The sequence below is a fragment of the Fundulus heteroclitus genome, chromosome 16 (assembly GCF_011125445.2).
Source record: "Fundulus heteroclitus isolate FHET01 chromosome 16, MU-UCD_Fhet_4.1, whole genome shotgun sequence".
NCBI lineage: Eukaryota > Metazoa > Chordata > Actinopteri > Cyprinodontiformes > Fundulidae > Fundulus > Fundulus heteroclitus.
In genome coordinates, this window is record NC_046376.1 from 34,800,575 (window position 1) to 34,814,133 (window position 13,559).

The 13,559-nt window shown below is 40.2% G+C and overlaps 1 protein-coding gene across 2 annotated transcripts in view; it reads left to right on the plus strand.

Moving 5' to 3' along the window:
* The first annotated feature begins 420 nt into the window (after positions 1-420).
* Positions 421-13,559, plus strand: part of wipi1 (WD repeat domain, phosphoinositide interacting 1) — a 29,629-nt gene continuing 16,490 nt past the window's right edge. The window contains exons 1-5 of one of the 2 annotated variants that reach the window (XM_036148560.1): positions 421-828; positions 5,241-5,323; positions 9,913-10,082; positions 12,732-12,828; positions 13,086-13,183. In XM_036148560.1, coding sequence (XP_036004453.1) covers positions 758-828; positions 5,241-5,323; positions 9,913-10,082; positions 12,732-12,828; positions 13,086-13,183 — 519 coding nt within the window. In that variant the 5' untranslated portion in view covers positions 421-757. The remainder of the gene's footprint in view (positions 829-5,240; positions 5,324-9,912; positions 10,083-12,731; positions 12,829-13,085; positions 13,184-13,559) is intronic. The other variant, XM_036148559.1, reaches the window with a different exon arrangement.

Sequence of the window (13,559 nt, forward strand, 5' to 3'; positions counted from 1 at the left end):
TGGTCCCACATAATCAGAACAATTCTTCCCCCTTCTTCTTTTTCTCATAAAATGTGCCCTGACTTTGAATCATTATCCGTCAACTGCAGCTACTTTGTGTTGGTCTGAAACACAAAATCCCAACAGAATATAGTTGGGGATGGATGGGGACAAAATGTGGAAGAAGTTTGAAAGGCTTTGCAGGGCCCTGAAGCTAACATTAACCAGGTTTCTTTAAGCAGCAGGGTGTTTATGGTCCCAGCTGGGTCCTGCTGTCACAGTCCTCTGGTCGACCTTTATTTTCTGAAGAACTTTCCTAATGTCATATTTTCCTCTTCACAGAACCTAACCAGACCGTATGACGTGAAGAAACACGCCGCACACAAATCTCCCTGAGCCAATAAAAAAGCACCACCGAACCGTGGACCAATCAGCATCAAACCGTCGACAGCGCAGCTTGACTTTCAGCCAATCATTAAAGGAGCCTGTGTGACGTAACCCCGTCAGCTGTTCTTGTTTTTGCTTCGGTTTAACTGTTATTTTTCCTGCGGGCTCTGGATGTCCGAGCCCTCCGGAGAACCGCGCCGACACCGAATCTGAGCGTCGATCCAGCGGGGAGAGCCAGCAGCAGCCTGCCGCCGCCGGACCCGCAGGACCCGCTCCCCGGTTCTCCTGAGCTGGGGCCGTCCTCCGCCGCAGACATCGAGCCAAGAGGCGCGACGGATCCCGGGCCTCCAGTCCAGTTCGGAGGGAGGGAAGGAGGTCGCTGGGGAGCGGGATGGAGGAAGCGGACGGAGCGGGCGAGCCGGGCCGCCAGTTCGGCTGCGCCTCTTTCAACCAGGACTCCACGTAAGCAAGCGGCTGTGGCGTGGATGAGTCAGCTGTGGACCCATCCACGGCAACACTCACTTAGAGAGGAAGTGGGACTAAACAGTCCGTCCAGAACAAATGATCCGCTAGAGTCAGCTGGTAAACAGCCGCAACAATCCCAGTTACCGAACCATTGGTTTAACACCGTTTGGACCGGAAATGATCCCTACACACTTTGTCCTTTAGCTTCTTCCACATGCTTGAACTGGATCTGAGCTGTTTTGATTCACAGCATGTACACAGAACAGGCAAAAAAATGATGACCACTGACAGATGAGGCGAATAACCCTGATGATCTCTTTATTATGGCTCCTGTCAGTGGGTGGGGTATATTAGACAGTAAGGGAACATTTTGTCCCCAGAGCTTTGGTATTTGAAGGAGGAAAAAGGTGCGTGGAGGTATGCAAGCTTGACAAGCGCTTGGATGGATCAACTAGATCAGAGCATATCCAGATTTAGAGGTGCAAGATATATTGAAATAAGCAATAAAACAGATTATGGAGGGGTGCTATATGCAGTGGCCATTGGGCAGGAGGCAGGGTACACTCTGGACAAGTTGCCTGTCCATCACAGGGCAGCACAGAGATAACTTAATAGTCCTGCTTTGGACTGTGGGAGGAAGCCAGAGTACCCAGAGAGAACCCAGGCATGAAAAGAGAGAACATGTCCCCAGGCCAGGATTCAAACCCAGGACCTTCTTTCTGCAAGGTAGCAGTGCTACCAACTGTTCCACTGTGCAGCCCATAATGAATATTATTATATTCTAAAATACAATGCTTTAGGGCGTAGCTGTCTGCCACGTGTCTGTTACGGTACTTTGACTAGGACCACCATCCTAGGTGGTGTTGCAGACTGTGTTCACCCTTTTATAGGATACAGAAGGCTTCCTGTCACAAATTAAGAAGGCTTCCATAGTCCCCGGATTTTAATCCAATCAAGTATCTGTGGAATGTGTTGGACAAACCAACTCAACATGGAGTTGAATGAAAAGGTTGAGTTTGGAAAAGGTAGGGCTGGACAAGGCATGGTTGGGTTAGAGGAGGTATCTACTGCAGGGGTGCATTGTGGGAAATATATCCTGCTTCACTGAGTTTGACCCACTCTGTGCTGGAAACATCCAGAAAACAAGAGTTCTACCAACGCTTGATGCAGCCAAGTTCAGTTCATAGTTCAGGAAAGAAGTCCACCGGCGCATCACAAGAGAGAATAGTGACCTGAGGCTTTTAACGTTTATTTGCACCACTGTTTTATTTGTGAATGGCTCGTACAAAATGCACCAAAACCTGGAAACTCCCAAAATGTAGTTAGAATGCGATGCAGCATTTAAACCTTTGATTGGGCCGACACAGTGTTATGTTGGCTGTGGTAGCAACTTCTATTGCAAAACGGGGATGTTGTCATCCTGCACAGGAACAGCGGTGTACCCAGCAGTGGTTTAGATTTAATGCATCTGAAGCTGATCTGAATCAACAAGCCACAGAACTTCAGGTCACATCTTGTTTTGCTATAGCGTAAAATCAGCTCCACTTTGTCACTTTCCAACCCCCATGTGTTTTAGTTTTATTTGAATTTTATGAGCTAGACCAACACAAAGTAGTTCTTGATAGTAACAGATTCTGGAATATTTCCCTGTCCATAACAAGCAGCTTCCAGCGTTCATCAAACAGATCGTTTGAGGAACAATCGATTGCAAAAGGCCTGAGTCAGCATTACAAAGCTGCTACTGTTAGATGGGCTGGAATTGATTACTGTATAGGCAAGGTTCAATAAACCTACACTTACAGAACCTGTTTTATTCAACACACATTTCTCCCACTATGTCCCACTCTTAACACTTGAATCACTTATTTAGACCTGGTAAGGTCCAGATGATGAGTTCTTCTGCTCAGTTTCATAAAGCATTAACATCCCTTCTCCAAAGCCATCCTGAAAAATGTGATCTGCGCGTGGCTGGATGGTCTTGGATCGCCTTGTTTCAGGATGACCTTGTTATCAGGGCCTCGATCTGATCCGAAGTGCTTCAGTGCGATCACTCATTGGACCTACAAGAGATTTCTCTCATATCAGCTTGGCTTCAACACTTTCCTGTAAAAACGTAATAAAATACAAGACAATAAAAGAGTTTTATATAAAATTAAAGATCTCTGTATATCAGAGCAGTTTGCTCTCAGCCTGCAGGCTTCATTTTGGTTCCTAAAATAGAATCAGATGTAGCTCTTATAGCTATTATTACAGTGCACTAATTTCTTCTCTAAAATGTCTGATGTGGCTGACTCAAAGGAGAAATTCTACTATTTTATTTTCATTACAAAGCTCCTTGACTAGTTTGACAGAAAGAGTCCCATGTGATGTAAAGGGACTGGTTAACTCTACTCATTTACTGTTTTAAATGTGTGGAGTCTAACCAGCCTTGCATGGTGCACCCGCTGGCTGACATAACTGGGTGTGTAAAGTTAGGATTCAATCAGGTTTATTTGTAACTAGAACTGCATATCAGGAAAAAATATATATTACAAATTATGATATTGGTGAATGTCACAACAAATATTTTTAAAAGAGTTTATAACTTCCCACCTTTGGTTTTAGATGAGTATTCTCCATCTCCATCCAGTAATAATCCTGAACACTGCAATAACTATGTAATATTTTGATATTTAATTTTTTCCCCTCCACTGTATATATCTGGATGTACTGTAAATACCTCATGCACCTTTTCCTCCTTTGTGCACCTACTGTTGCTTATAAGAGCCGAAATCAGAAGTAAATCGAGTAAAATTGAGAGATCAATAAAGTTCTATCTTATCTACAGGAATAACACTAAAACGAAAGAAACAGCTTCTGCTCTAGTTGCAGTTTTTTAACAGTTTCCTAGAGCCTTTACCTTCTATAACTTTTTATGCTACATTAAACAAGTGTCACCAAATATCCATCTGGCATAGAGAGCCTGGATGCTTAAATAGTCTGCTGACTTTATTGCAGTCCAGGCAGTTATTTGTGGCATATATACTGTATGCAGTAATATTGGTTTAACAATAAGTTTGCAATATATTATGCAGCCATGTTTGTAATCCCATGACTACAGACGCATATGTAACATATACGTGGGGTATCAGAAGACAAATGGTTCGGTTTAAGGAGGTGTTGAAAGAGTAAATAATGACACAAAGGCAGATGCTTATATTTGGTGTTGGTACCATATATTATGTGAAACAAAAAAAAAAAAACAAAAAAAAAAAAAAACCCACAACAAACAACAAACAATATCCAAAATATTTACAATCTGCAGACAAGTTAGTTTTCACAGTGCACTTCAGATAATTCAGTTTCATAGACTCCGTAGTTCACAGAATTTAACAAAATAAAACATAATCAGGAGTACTCAAAAGATTGCATCTAAATAGAGAGAATGATTTGAGAGATGCAATCAGTCCTTTATCCAAGTCTTAGTAATTGGACAGATGTGTAAAGGAAAATGGAGGGGTTGAGCAAAGCTGCAGCAGCCTCCTACCAGACCCACAGGATGAGGATGTATAGGGGCAGGTTCTGTTCCAGGTAGTAGCTCACCATCAATTGACCCACAGCTGGGCTCACCTGGCCTGTATTAAATAACCAGGACCCATGGGTTAACCACTATTCTCTTAATTTATCTACTAGCTAGTATTATAGTCTATATTCTGTGTACACATTAGGAATATCTACAACATTCCATTCAATACAATTGATATTCTTGTCATTCAATGTATAAACAACAACTTAAATACTTAACAAAACGTTAAGTTTGCATTCTCATTAAGTAAAACAAATAAAACTCAATAGGAGCAAATCGAGCACAAATGCTACTAGCATTGCTAATGCTACCAGCCATCACAGCCCTATAGAATTATATTAAAAATGCTAATGCTATTAGCATTGAGCAAACAGAGCATTTCAGCACAATAGATAGCCATGCTATCTAGTGAACAACAACAGACTCACCAATTCCCGCAGATATTCAACACACCGTGGAACCAGATGTTTCTAACACCACGGCAGTAGACACTACAAATACAGTCTCATACTAGAATCAACAAGCATTTAAGATGGGAAAAAAAATCAGTGAATAAAATGTATTGTGTATAGAGACATACCAAGTGCAGCTGCTCCGGTGACTTCCCCCTCACTACTGATTGGGGAAACTCACCTCAGCTTATAAAATGTGCCTGAACTTCATGATTGGTTAGACAACAGGGGTGTGTCTTGTGGTGTGTTCAGGTACTGGGAAAAAAAAGGACCAAGGGATTGTAACCTGGGTTACACATACATGCAGATATATTTGTGATAAAGGACACCAAAGGCTTTTTATATACCGTCACTTTTAACCAGCTTGGATATCTAATGGTTGTGTGTTGCAGGTCACTGGCGATGGGAACCAGGAGTGGCTACAAGCTTTTCTCTCTGACCTCGGTGGAAAAACTGGACTGCATCCATGAGAGTGGTCAGTAACTTTTCCTCAGTTTGAGTTAAACATCAATCACTGATCAAGGTAGGGATTGAATCGTCTGCCCCTGCCTTCAAATGTCCAACTGCACATAGACACTTGAGGGTTCTGGGTGGGTTGTGTGCGTTTTTTGGCGGGACAACATGCAACAACATGACATTTGAGCAGGGGGCAGTAGACTTGGGGTCTTTTCACGCCCTTGTTCTCTGACTGCCATTAAGAGTTTGAGGCCCGATGGAGGAGCGGGCCATCTAGCCAGGGAGGCATGGAGGGATGGTTGGGATGGGTGTGTGTGTGTGTGTGAGTGGCATGTGGGAGTGGCACGATGGTCTGGTCTAGGCACCTCTGGGTTCGTGCGGTGGGCTCTGGTTGGATAGCTAGTTAAAATTGTGGTTAAGCCAATTGGCCCTGTCTCTGGGCCAATTGGCTTTTAGTTTATTATAAACGCTGTTTATTCTGTCCACATGGTTCATCAGGCTAAGCTGTTCAAATGTTGATATACTATGATGTGATCGTGTTGCTGAAAGGATTAATAAAGGCATTTTTAAGATTCTTGCTTGTACCCGTTTAAAAAATAACAGCTTTTAAATTAGTATGAGATCAGAGATAAGAAATTCCTTTGTCCCATAAGGGGGAAATTGTAGGACATTTTTTTTTATTGGTCTGATTCAATATTCTAATCATAAATGCTGTGCATGTATTAGCTGGAGGTGGATAAAAAAAAACCACCAAGTGATTAACAGAAATAAAGACTTTAAAGGAGTTATAAGTAATGTTCACACATTGTAGCTCAAATCGGTACAACAGTTTACCAATCACAACAATCTAATATGCTGTTTTTCAACGTTGTGTTGTTGATGTGAATTTTTACTTCCATAGTGTAGGTATATGGTGATGTATTTTGTTCTATTTCTGGTCCGCTTCTCTTTCTGGCTTCCGTGTTAGCAGGCTGCTGCCAAGATAAAATACCAAATGCTGCGCTCTGTTTTGGGAACCGTGGGAACTCCCATATGATTGGCTCAGGAACCAGGAAGTAAACACGGACTACACTCTGAACCGAAGTAGTTCCGGACCGTACCACTAGGTTTGAAAGGAGAAAAACGTGACTGAGATCTCATTGATGGAGAGGACTGATTGTTTATAGGGAATGTTATTTCAATCCTGGGTGAGAAATGAGAATGATTTAGGTTGATTTTACAGTAAATATCATACTTACAGCTACTTTAAAACCACATCAGTCTGTGTTAATCTATATAATGTGTTTCCCTTAGTGAACCGAGTTACCAAAAAATAAACTTTTCAATAATATTATTATTTTTTTTTTTAATATTACCGTTTATCTGTTTGCTCCGCTGGGCCATCAGCCACATGCTGGATTGTAGCTCCTGTCGTACTGTGAACTCTACTCTGTGTCTTCTAACCTCTACCGGCTGAGCACCTTCCTGATACATCTCCACTCCATGAGAGTTGTTTTTCTAGTTAATGCACTGAATTAAGTAACTTGGCAATAATTATAAACATATTTTTTAAGATCAACTATATTTTATAAGCCATTAAATCTGACTTAAATTCACCAACAGTGGGTTATATGTTAGTTAAACCTTCTGCTTTTCATGCTGAGTCCACTGTTTTCTCAGAACTCGCTACAGCAGCTTTAAAGAGGGGAACGTCAGAGAACATCATCAGAAATTTCATTATGACATCAATAATTTGATATTGATGTAATAGAGCATAACCACTAGCATTAAGAAATTACTGATAGCTGTTTTAATATTTTGTCAGTTTAGCTGTTAAATAATACCAATGTGACCCTGTGTAGCTTGGATCCATGTGTCAATTATAGGCTCACTTTTTCAGAGTTTGTTGAGCAACTATGTTGTCTTTCTTTCAAACTGAACTGTTTTATCAGCTGCCTCATGCCTGAGGCTTTTTCACATCTCCTCAGGTTTCTCTTAACAGATCACTGAGTTTGGTGAAGATCACCAGACTAAGGTTACATTTAAACAATGTAATCAGTGTTTTGGTTCATACCTGGAAAGCTTAATCTATTTCCGTTAAAAGCGGGATCTCCCTTGGGTGTCGCCTTTCATGAGGTTCTGCTTCCAAAGGTTTTACTCCTTTTTAATAATAAAATTAATCACAAGTACACTGTAAGAGAAAGTATTAGTTATTCTGATACTTATTGAAGGCTCCAGCTGGGCTTGCACTGGGAGTTCCTAGAAATGTTTGCTTCTGCAGAAGCAATGTCTAGGACAGTTTCTAGTGGCTCTGTGGGAAGATAAAGCAGATGATTCAGTGGGTGAATGAACTGTTCTGGTGTTTTTTAGGTTTACCCGTGCAATGAAGGAGTGGATTAATTACGTTTCACCTTCCAATGACTAACTTCAGTCTATTTTGTTTTGACCTTTTGTGAAAGACTAACATAAAGTGGTGCATCATCATCTCGGTCCTGGTTCATGGCGGTTCTGCGGGTGCCGGCTCGCTCCTGGAAGCTGCTTCGTGGGGCCTGGTCCCCCTTGGCTCTGTTGGGGCCCGATAAAGTTTGTAATACATAGTTTCTGTAATACCTTATCAGTTGGTTTTGCTGTTCTTTTTATATCTTTTGTTGTAGGTGAAGAAGCAGACTTAGAGGATGTTATATTGCTCTCTCCCTTTCCTCACCTCTTTCTCTTTCAGCTTTTATACCTTTTATCATTTTCTCTCATCTATTTCTCTCCTTTTCTTTCCTCTTTTACCTTCCTTTCAGTGTCCATTGAAAATTAAACAGTCCCAGCAAAAATTCTAATAAAGCTTCTTAGATATATAAATCAAGCGAAGAACTATGACAAAAGCAGTAAGGCTCCACTTGTGAAAGTAAAATCTGTGGGGCTCTTTGTGGCATTGAGACAACGATTCTTAGTGCTACATTGCCAGATTAGATTAGATTAGATTCAACTTTATTGTCATTACACAGGTACAGGTACAAGGCAACGAAATGCAGATATAGGACACAACCCATCTTTATGGTTGTACTCCTCCAGTTATCTTTCTCCACTTGTTTGAGGCATATCTTTTCAGCTCTGGAGCTGGCCGTCATACTAATAAAAAAAAATAGTGTACCATTAGACTTGTTGGTGCAACACTTGCGCCTTCTGTGTCAAAGAAGAGTATGCAGCGACAGTCGCCTGTTACCCATTGTTCCTATGGCTCAGTACTGCCCCTACCAACGCATTTTCACTACACATTTATGGCACATTAGGCAGACTAAATAGATCAAACACGTTCATTAAATATAATAACCAGACTGGGAAACGTCAACATGCGTAGTACACGTATAAAAAAAGAAGTATATTAGCAATATAAAGAGAGCAATGGACATTCTCCAACCACCTCTATCAGTCAGTGTGTGTGACACAGAGGCATCAGCAGAGAGGCACAATTCCTCACTGCCTCACCAAATTCTTCTTTCATGTATTTGAACGAGAAATACTTAAAATCTGCCGAATATCGAATAAATATATTCCCATTAGAATCAGGCATTGGACTTGTAACCAAATTTCTATCCTGAGAATTTCTGTATGGGATTTTCTTTACTTTAAATTCACCAGCACAAATCTGCCAGAAAAAAAACTTCCTGCAAAAATTCATCTGCAGAAATTCATCTGCAAGTGTTGACCTTTTGCACTAGATCATGTGATCAAATGAGCGCAATCTGCTTGACTAAAAGCTGCCTGACTCAATCTAGTACTGATTGCTTTGGTTTGAGTCACAAGGTCAACAGACTTGCAGGCGAATCTTTGAAGGTGAATTTTTTTGAGCCAAATCATACATAATTTGACTGGGTAAAAATTCAGTGTTCTAGATTAAATGTCTAAAAGAAGTTGGATTTTAGTGAACTTATATTTCTTTCATAGATTTTTACCATTAAAATGTTGAATTTACACTGACAACAAATTTATAGAACAGGTAAATGGACAAATTGACTTTTGCTTATCATTGTTAGAATAGTATTTGTCATGATGACGGATGAGCCACTGCCTCACCACCCTCCGCTGAGTCCACGTCACTGCTAGAGAATGTAGACCCTGGCCCTTCAAAAGTACAAACTGGAGAAGGAATGAACTGGACGGCTCCTACTGAAGTCTAAAAACGGCAAACTTTGATTCTTCTTACTCCAGTAACCCACCCTCCACACGGAATAATGTTGTTAGGTTTTGTGCAGTCAATGATCAGATGATCTGATTTTGAGTTTCTGACACTGTCCCTCATACCTGAAGATTAAGATATACTTCAAGATATACTTCAGTCACCAAAGGATTCCTCAGTGCATTTAGACAACAATCCTTTTATACACTGTTGTGACCAAAAAACTAAAGCTTAATAAATCTGTCTGAGTTTATGTCTGTCTAAGTGTAGCGTAATGCTGTGCGACAAATGCTTTCAGACCTGAAACCAGAAAGACGACAGGTCTTTAGGTGTCTGACCGATTGTTTCTTTGGAATTTGTTGTTTTGTAATTTGCTGTAACCAAAGGTGTGATCTTCACCTTTGGTTAAACCTGTGATCTGATTAATCATGAAAGAACATCTGTTTTGTGTTCTTTTTCAGCAAACACTCCAGATGTCTACATCGTAGAGCGTCTGTTCTCCAGCAGTTTGGTCGTGGTGGTGAGCGCTGCCATGCCGCAGCGGATGAACATCTATCACTTTAAGAAAGGGACGGAGATTTGTAACTACAGCTACCCCAACAAAATCCTTACCATCAAGCTCAACAGACAGGTACTCACACTGTTTCACACCCACAGCTACCATGTGTTCCAGTCTAAGGCAGTCCTCTCAGACTCAAATCCTCCAGGGCGGGTGTCCTGCAACTTTTAGATGTACCTCTTGCCCTGCACGCCTGAATCAAATGGCTAAACTAGCTCACCAGCATGCAGTCAAACGCTGCAGAGCTCTACTAATGAGCTCATACTGGAATCAGATGTGTTAAAGCAGATTCTGATCTGGCTGATTGACTGTTGCATCTCTATTCTTCATAACTACAATATTCTCTCTGTCATGCTATGCGTTAGGGTTACACAGTGGTGCTGTTAGTACTCTTACCCTGCAGTATGGAGGTCTTGGGGTATTTCTGTGTATAGTATAAATGTTCTTCCCTTGCATGCAGGGGTTCTCTGTGTGTGCTTCAGCCTTCCTATCCTACCACCATCAAAAAACACATGCACGTTATTTGGTCTCTTTTATCCTTTGACCATCATGCATCTTATTACTGTGTGTAATGGTCTAAAAACAATGTCTGTATGACACAGGTGAGAGATGTAGCTCTCTTTAAAGCTATATGCATCCTTACAGACTTACTCTCTTTTTGATTTTCACACAGATATTAATTGTTCACATCATCAAACTCATTTTTTTATTAGAATTCTTGAACAGTAAACAGCCTGGCCAAATTGGCTGGAGAAGGGCCGTAGACAGATGTTGTCCTGTGTAGTAGGTGGTTTATTTATAAAAATCGTGCCAATAAAAAAAATTGCAAAAATCCACAAATTATTAACTTAAAAGAGAACATGATATAAATGAACATAACTGAACTCAGTTAGGTTAATTTATAACATAACTGAGTTATGTAACCAAAATGAATGTTAAGCTTCCACTGGAATATTACATGTACCAGGTAATGCCAAACATTAAAGTTATGCATTTATTGATACTTTCATACTTTCATTCATACCAGCAACGATCAAAGAACATTTAGAGAGTAGCCATTACCTTACACAGTAACATATACGAAACTAACACCTTCATCACCTGGTCCCTTCCTGTGATATCGCCATTACACAGGAAACTATAAATACAGGAAGCGAGGTTGCACTTGCTCCTGAAAACAGCTAAAAGATCAATTAGGACGAATTATATTATTAATATACCTTTTGGAAAAGGAGAATCTAAGACAATAATCAAAAGAATTATGAAGAAACGGCAGGATAGGTGGGACACGGATAAAAGTGGAAGGAATTATTATAATGTGCAGAAATCTATTAATGGCATTATGCCATGGGTGTGATTAGAAAAAACTGAAGAGATGTGAGTTTTTTAACTAGATTAAGAGTCAGTCATACAGGGTCAAACAAATTTTGTTTATATTAGGTAAAACCACAGAAAGTGTAGAAGTGTATATTATTCCATTCTAGGAAATATGATGATGAAAGGATTAAATCAAATCAAAAGATAAGAAGTGTAGGACGGGAATGGAATCTTAAAGGTTTATTAGGAACAACAGGAAAGAGGGAAAGCTATTGTAATATCTTGGACAATATACTGTAGGATTTAGTTTTTATTATTAATATTTAAATATGATATAAAGCAATCCCATCAGACATGGCAGGTGGTGGTATGCACATTACAGTTAATGTTGCAATCTGCCTTAAAACAAAAAGAAGAAGAAGAAGTACTTCTTCCTGGAACACAGGTAAGCTAAGTTCATAAACAAAATAAAAAGCACAAATTGGCTGTTCTAAACAATACATTAAATGTAGACTTAACACATCTTGTCAGAGTTGATTTAAATCAAAATGTTTTACTAAATATTCTGTAAAAATGCAAAACATAAACAACCCGGAATAGTAAATATTTGTAGATTACAGAATAAAGATGATAGATGGCCAAATCAATGAAACAAGAATGTTAACACAAGATTACAAAGAAAATAAAATGGATTGGTCCTCTGGACAGGTTCTTCCTTGTTGACACATTTCGTCTCTTCTCCACGAGACTGAAGAGTTGTAGGTGAACTCAGTCTCATAAGCAGGCCTGCATAGTGGATCTACAGGTTTAACGGGGACGATCAAAACTGAACCGTAGAGGATCCATAGCAAACCGATTTGCTTTGGAACTAATGGAAAAGGGGCAATAGTTACACATTTAATCTAATAAACCAGAAAAAATGTTACAGACACATCAGAGGTGCCAGATTGACCTCTGATTCAGGGGTCAATCAGTAAGAATTTTCAAAAACGTAGGGAACAATCTGAATATTACTCATAAACCTCCAGCGTTATATGAAGACTTCTGCTGGCAGATAATTCAGAAGATGTTATTTTTCTTGTGTGTGTCTCCAACACAGATTCATTTCTAACTTGGCCTTTTACTGCCAGAAAAAACTGAATGTTGCCAAATATTTATGATGCCTTTATTGTCTGTCAGTTCTTTTGGTCAAAGAGGACAGAGTTCATGTTCTTAGTGGGAACATTAGGCTCCAGCTGTGGCTCTGGAGGCAGACCGTGGACAGAAGGATCATCTCTGAAATCAAGAGATCCTCTCACACTGATTTTCCTGGAAACCTGCTCGCTGGGAGCCAACGGCTGTGGATACCTGAGACACTCTTCAAGGATTTTCACTGGTGTGCCTGAATGCTGCTTTGTCTTGCAGAGGCTGGTGGTTTTCCTCGAGGAGTCCATTTATGTCCACAACATTAAAGACATGAAACTTCTCAAGACTCTGCTCAACACTCCTTCCAACCCCTCAGGTAGAGTGAGAGTAACAGGAAAAGGGGGAGCATTTCTGATATTTGCATTTTCTTTTGATACATAATTTTTTACACTTCATCCCTTCCAACCTGGCAGAAAGCTGTTTTATTATGAACAACAAACTACTATTAGTTCTCCAAATCTCCACTCATTAGAATGTCAATTAAATTTACCTTCCAGCTTCACAAAAATCCTAGAAATGTTCTTTTCTTGTCAGACATGAGTACCTTGACCAGAACCCTCTGACTTCCTGCAGGTCTCTGTGCTCTTTCCACCAATCATTCCAGCTCCTACCTGGCATATCCTGGCAGCGTCACTTCTGGGGACATCATTATACATGACACCAACAATTTGGTAAGAACCGTGAAAGCCTAGAACGTGCTAACATCGTACCTTAAATAATGCACTCTCGTTTATGCTCATAGATTTATACTGAGTTTATTACCAGATTAGGATCATGTTTGGATCTGTGGTCAATTCCTGATCTCCAGTTTTTGTAAAGAATTGACCGACGGTTACAGATTTTAGCTGATTCAGATCTCAGATGTATAATGAACAGCATTCAAAATAGTTTTTGGAGCCTTCCTGCCCTCAGAGGTCATTGTTTATCTGAGCAAGGAGTCACTCTTAACCTGGGTTCAACTCTTCTTTTGAACAAAGATTGCTGATTGGACTTTATATATTGCTGATTGGCACTGCTAGTGGCATTACCAAAACATCACTCAGTGTA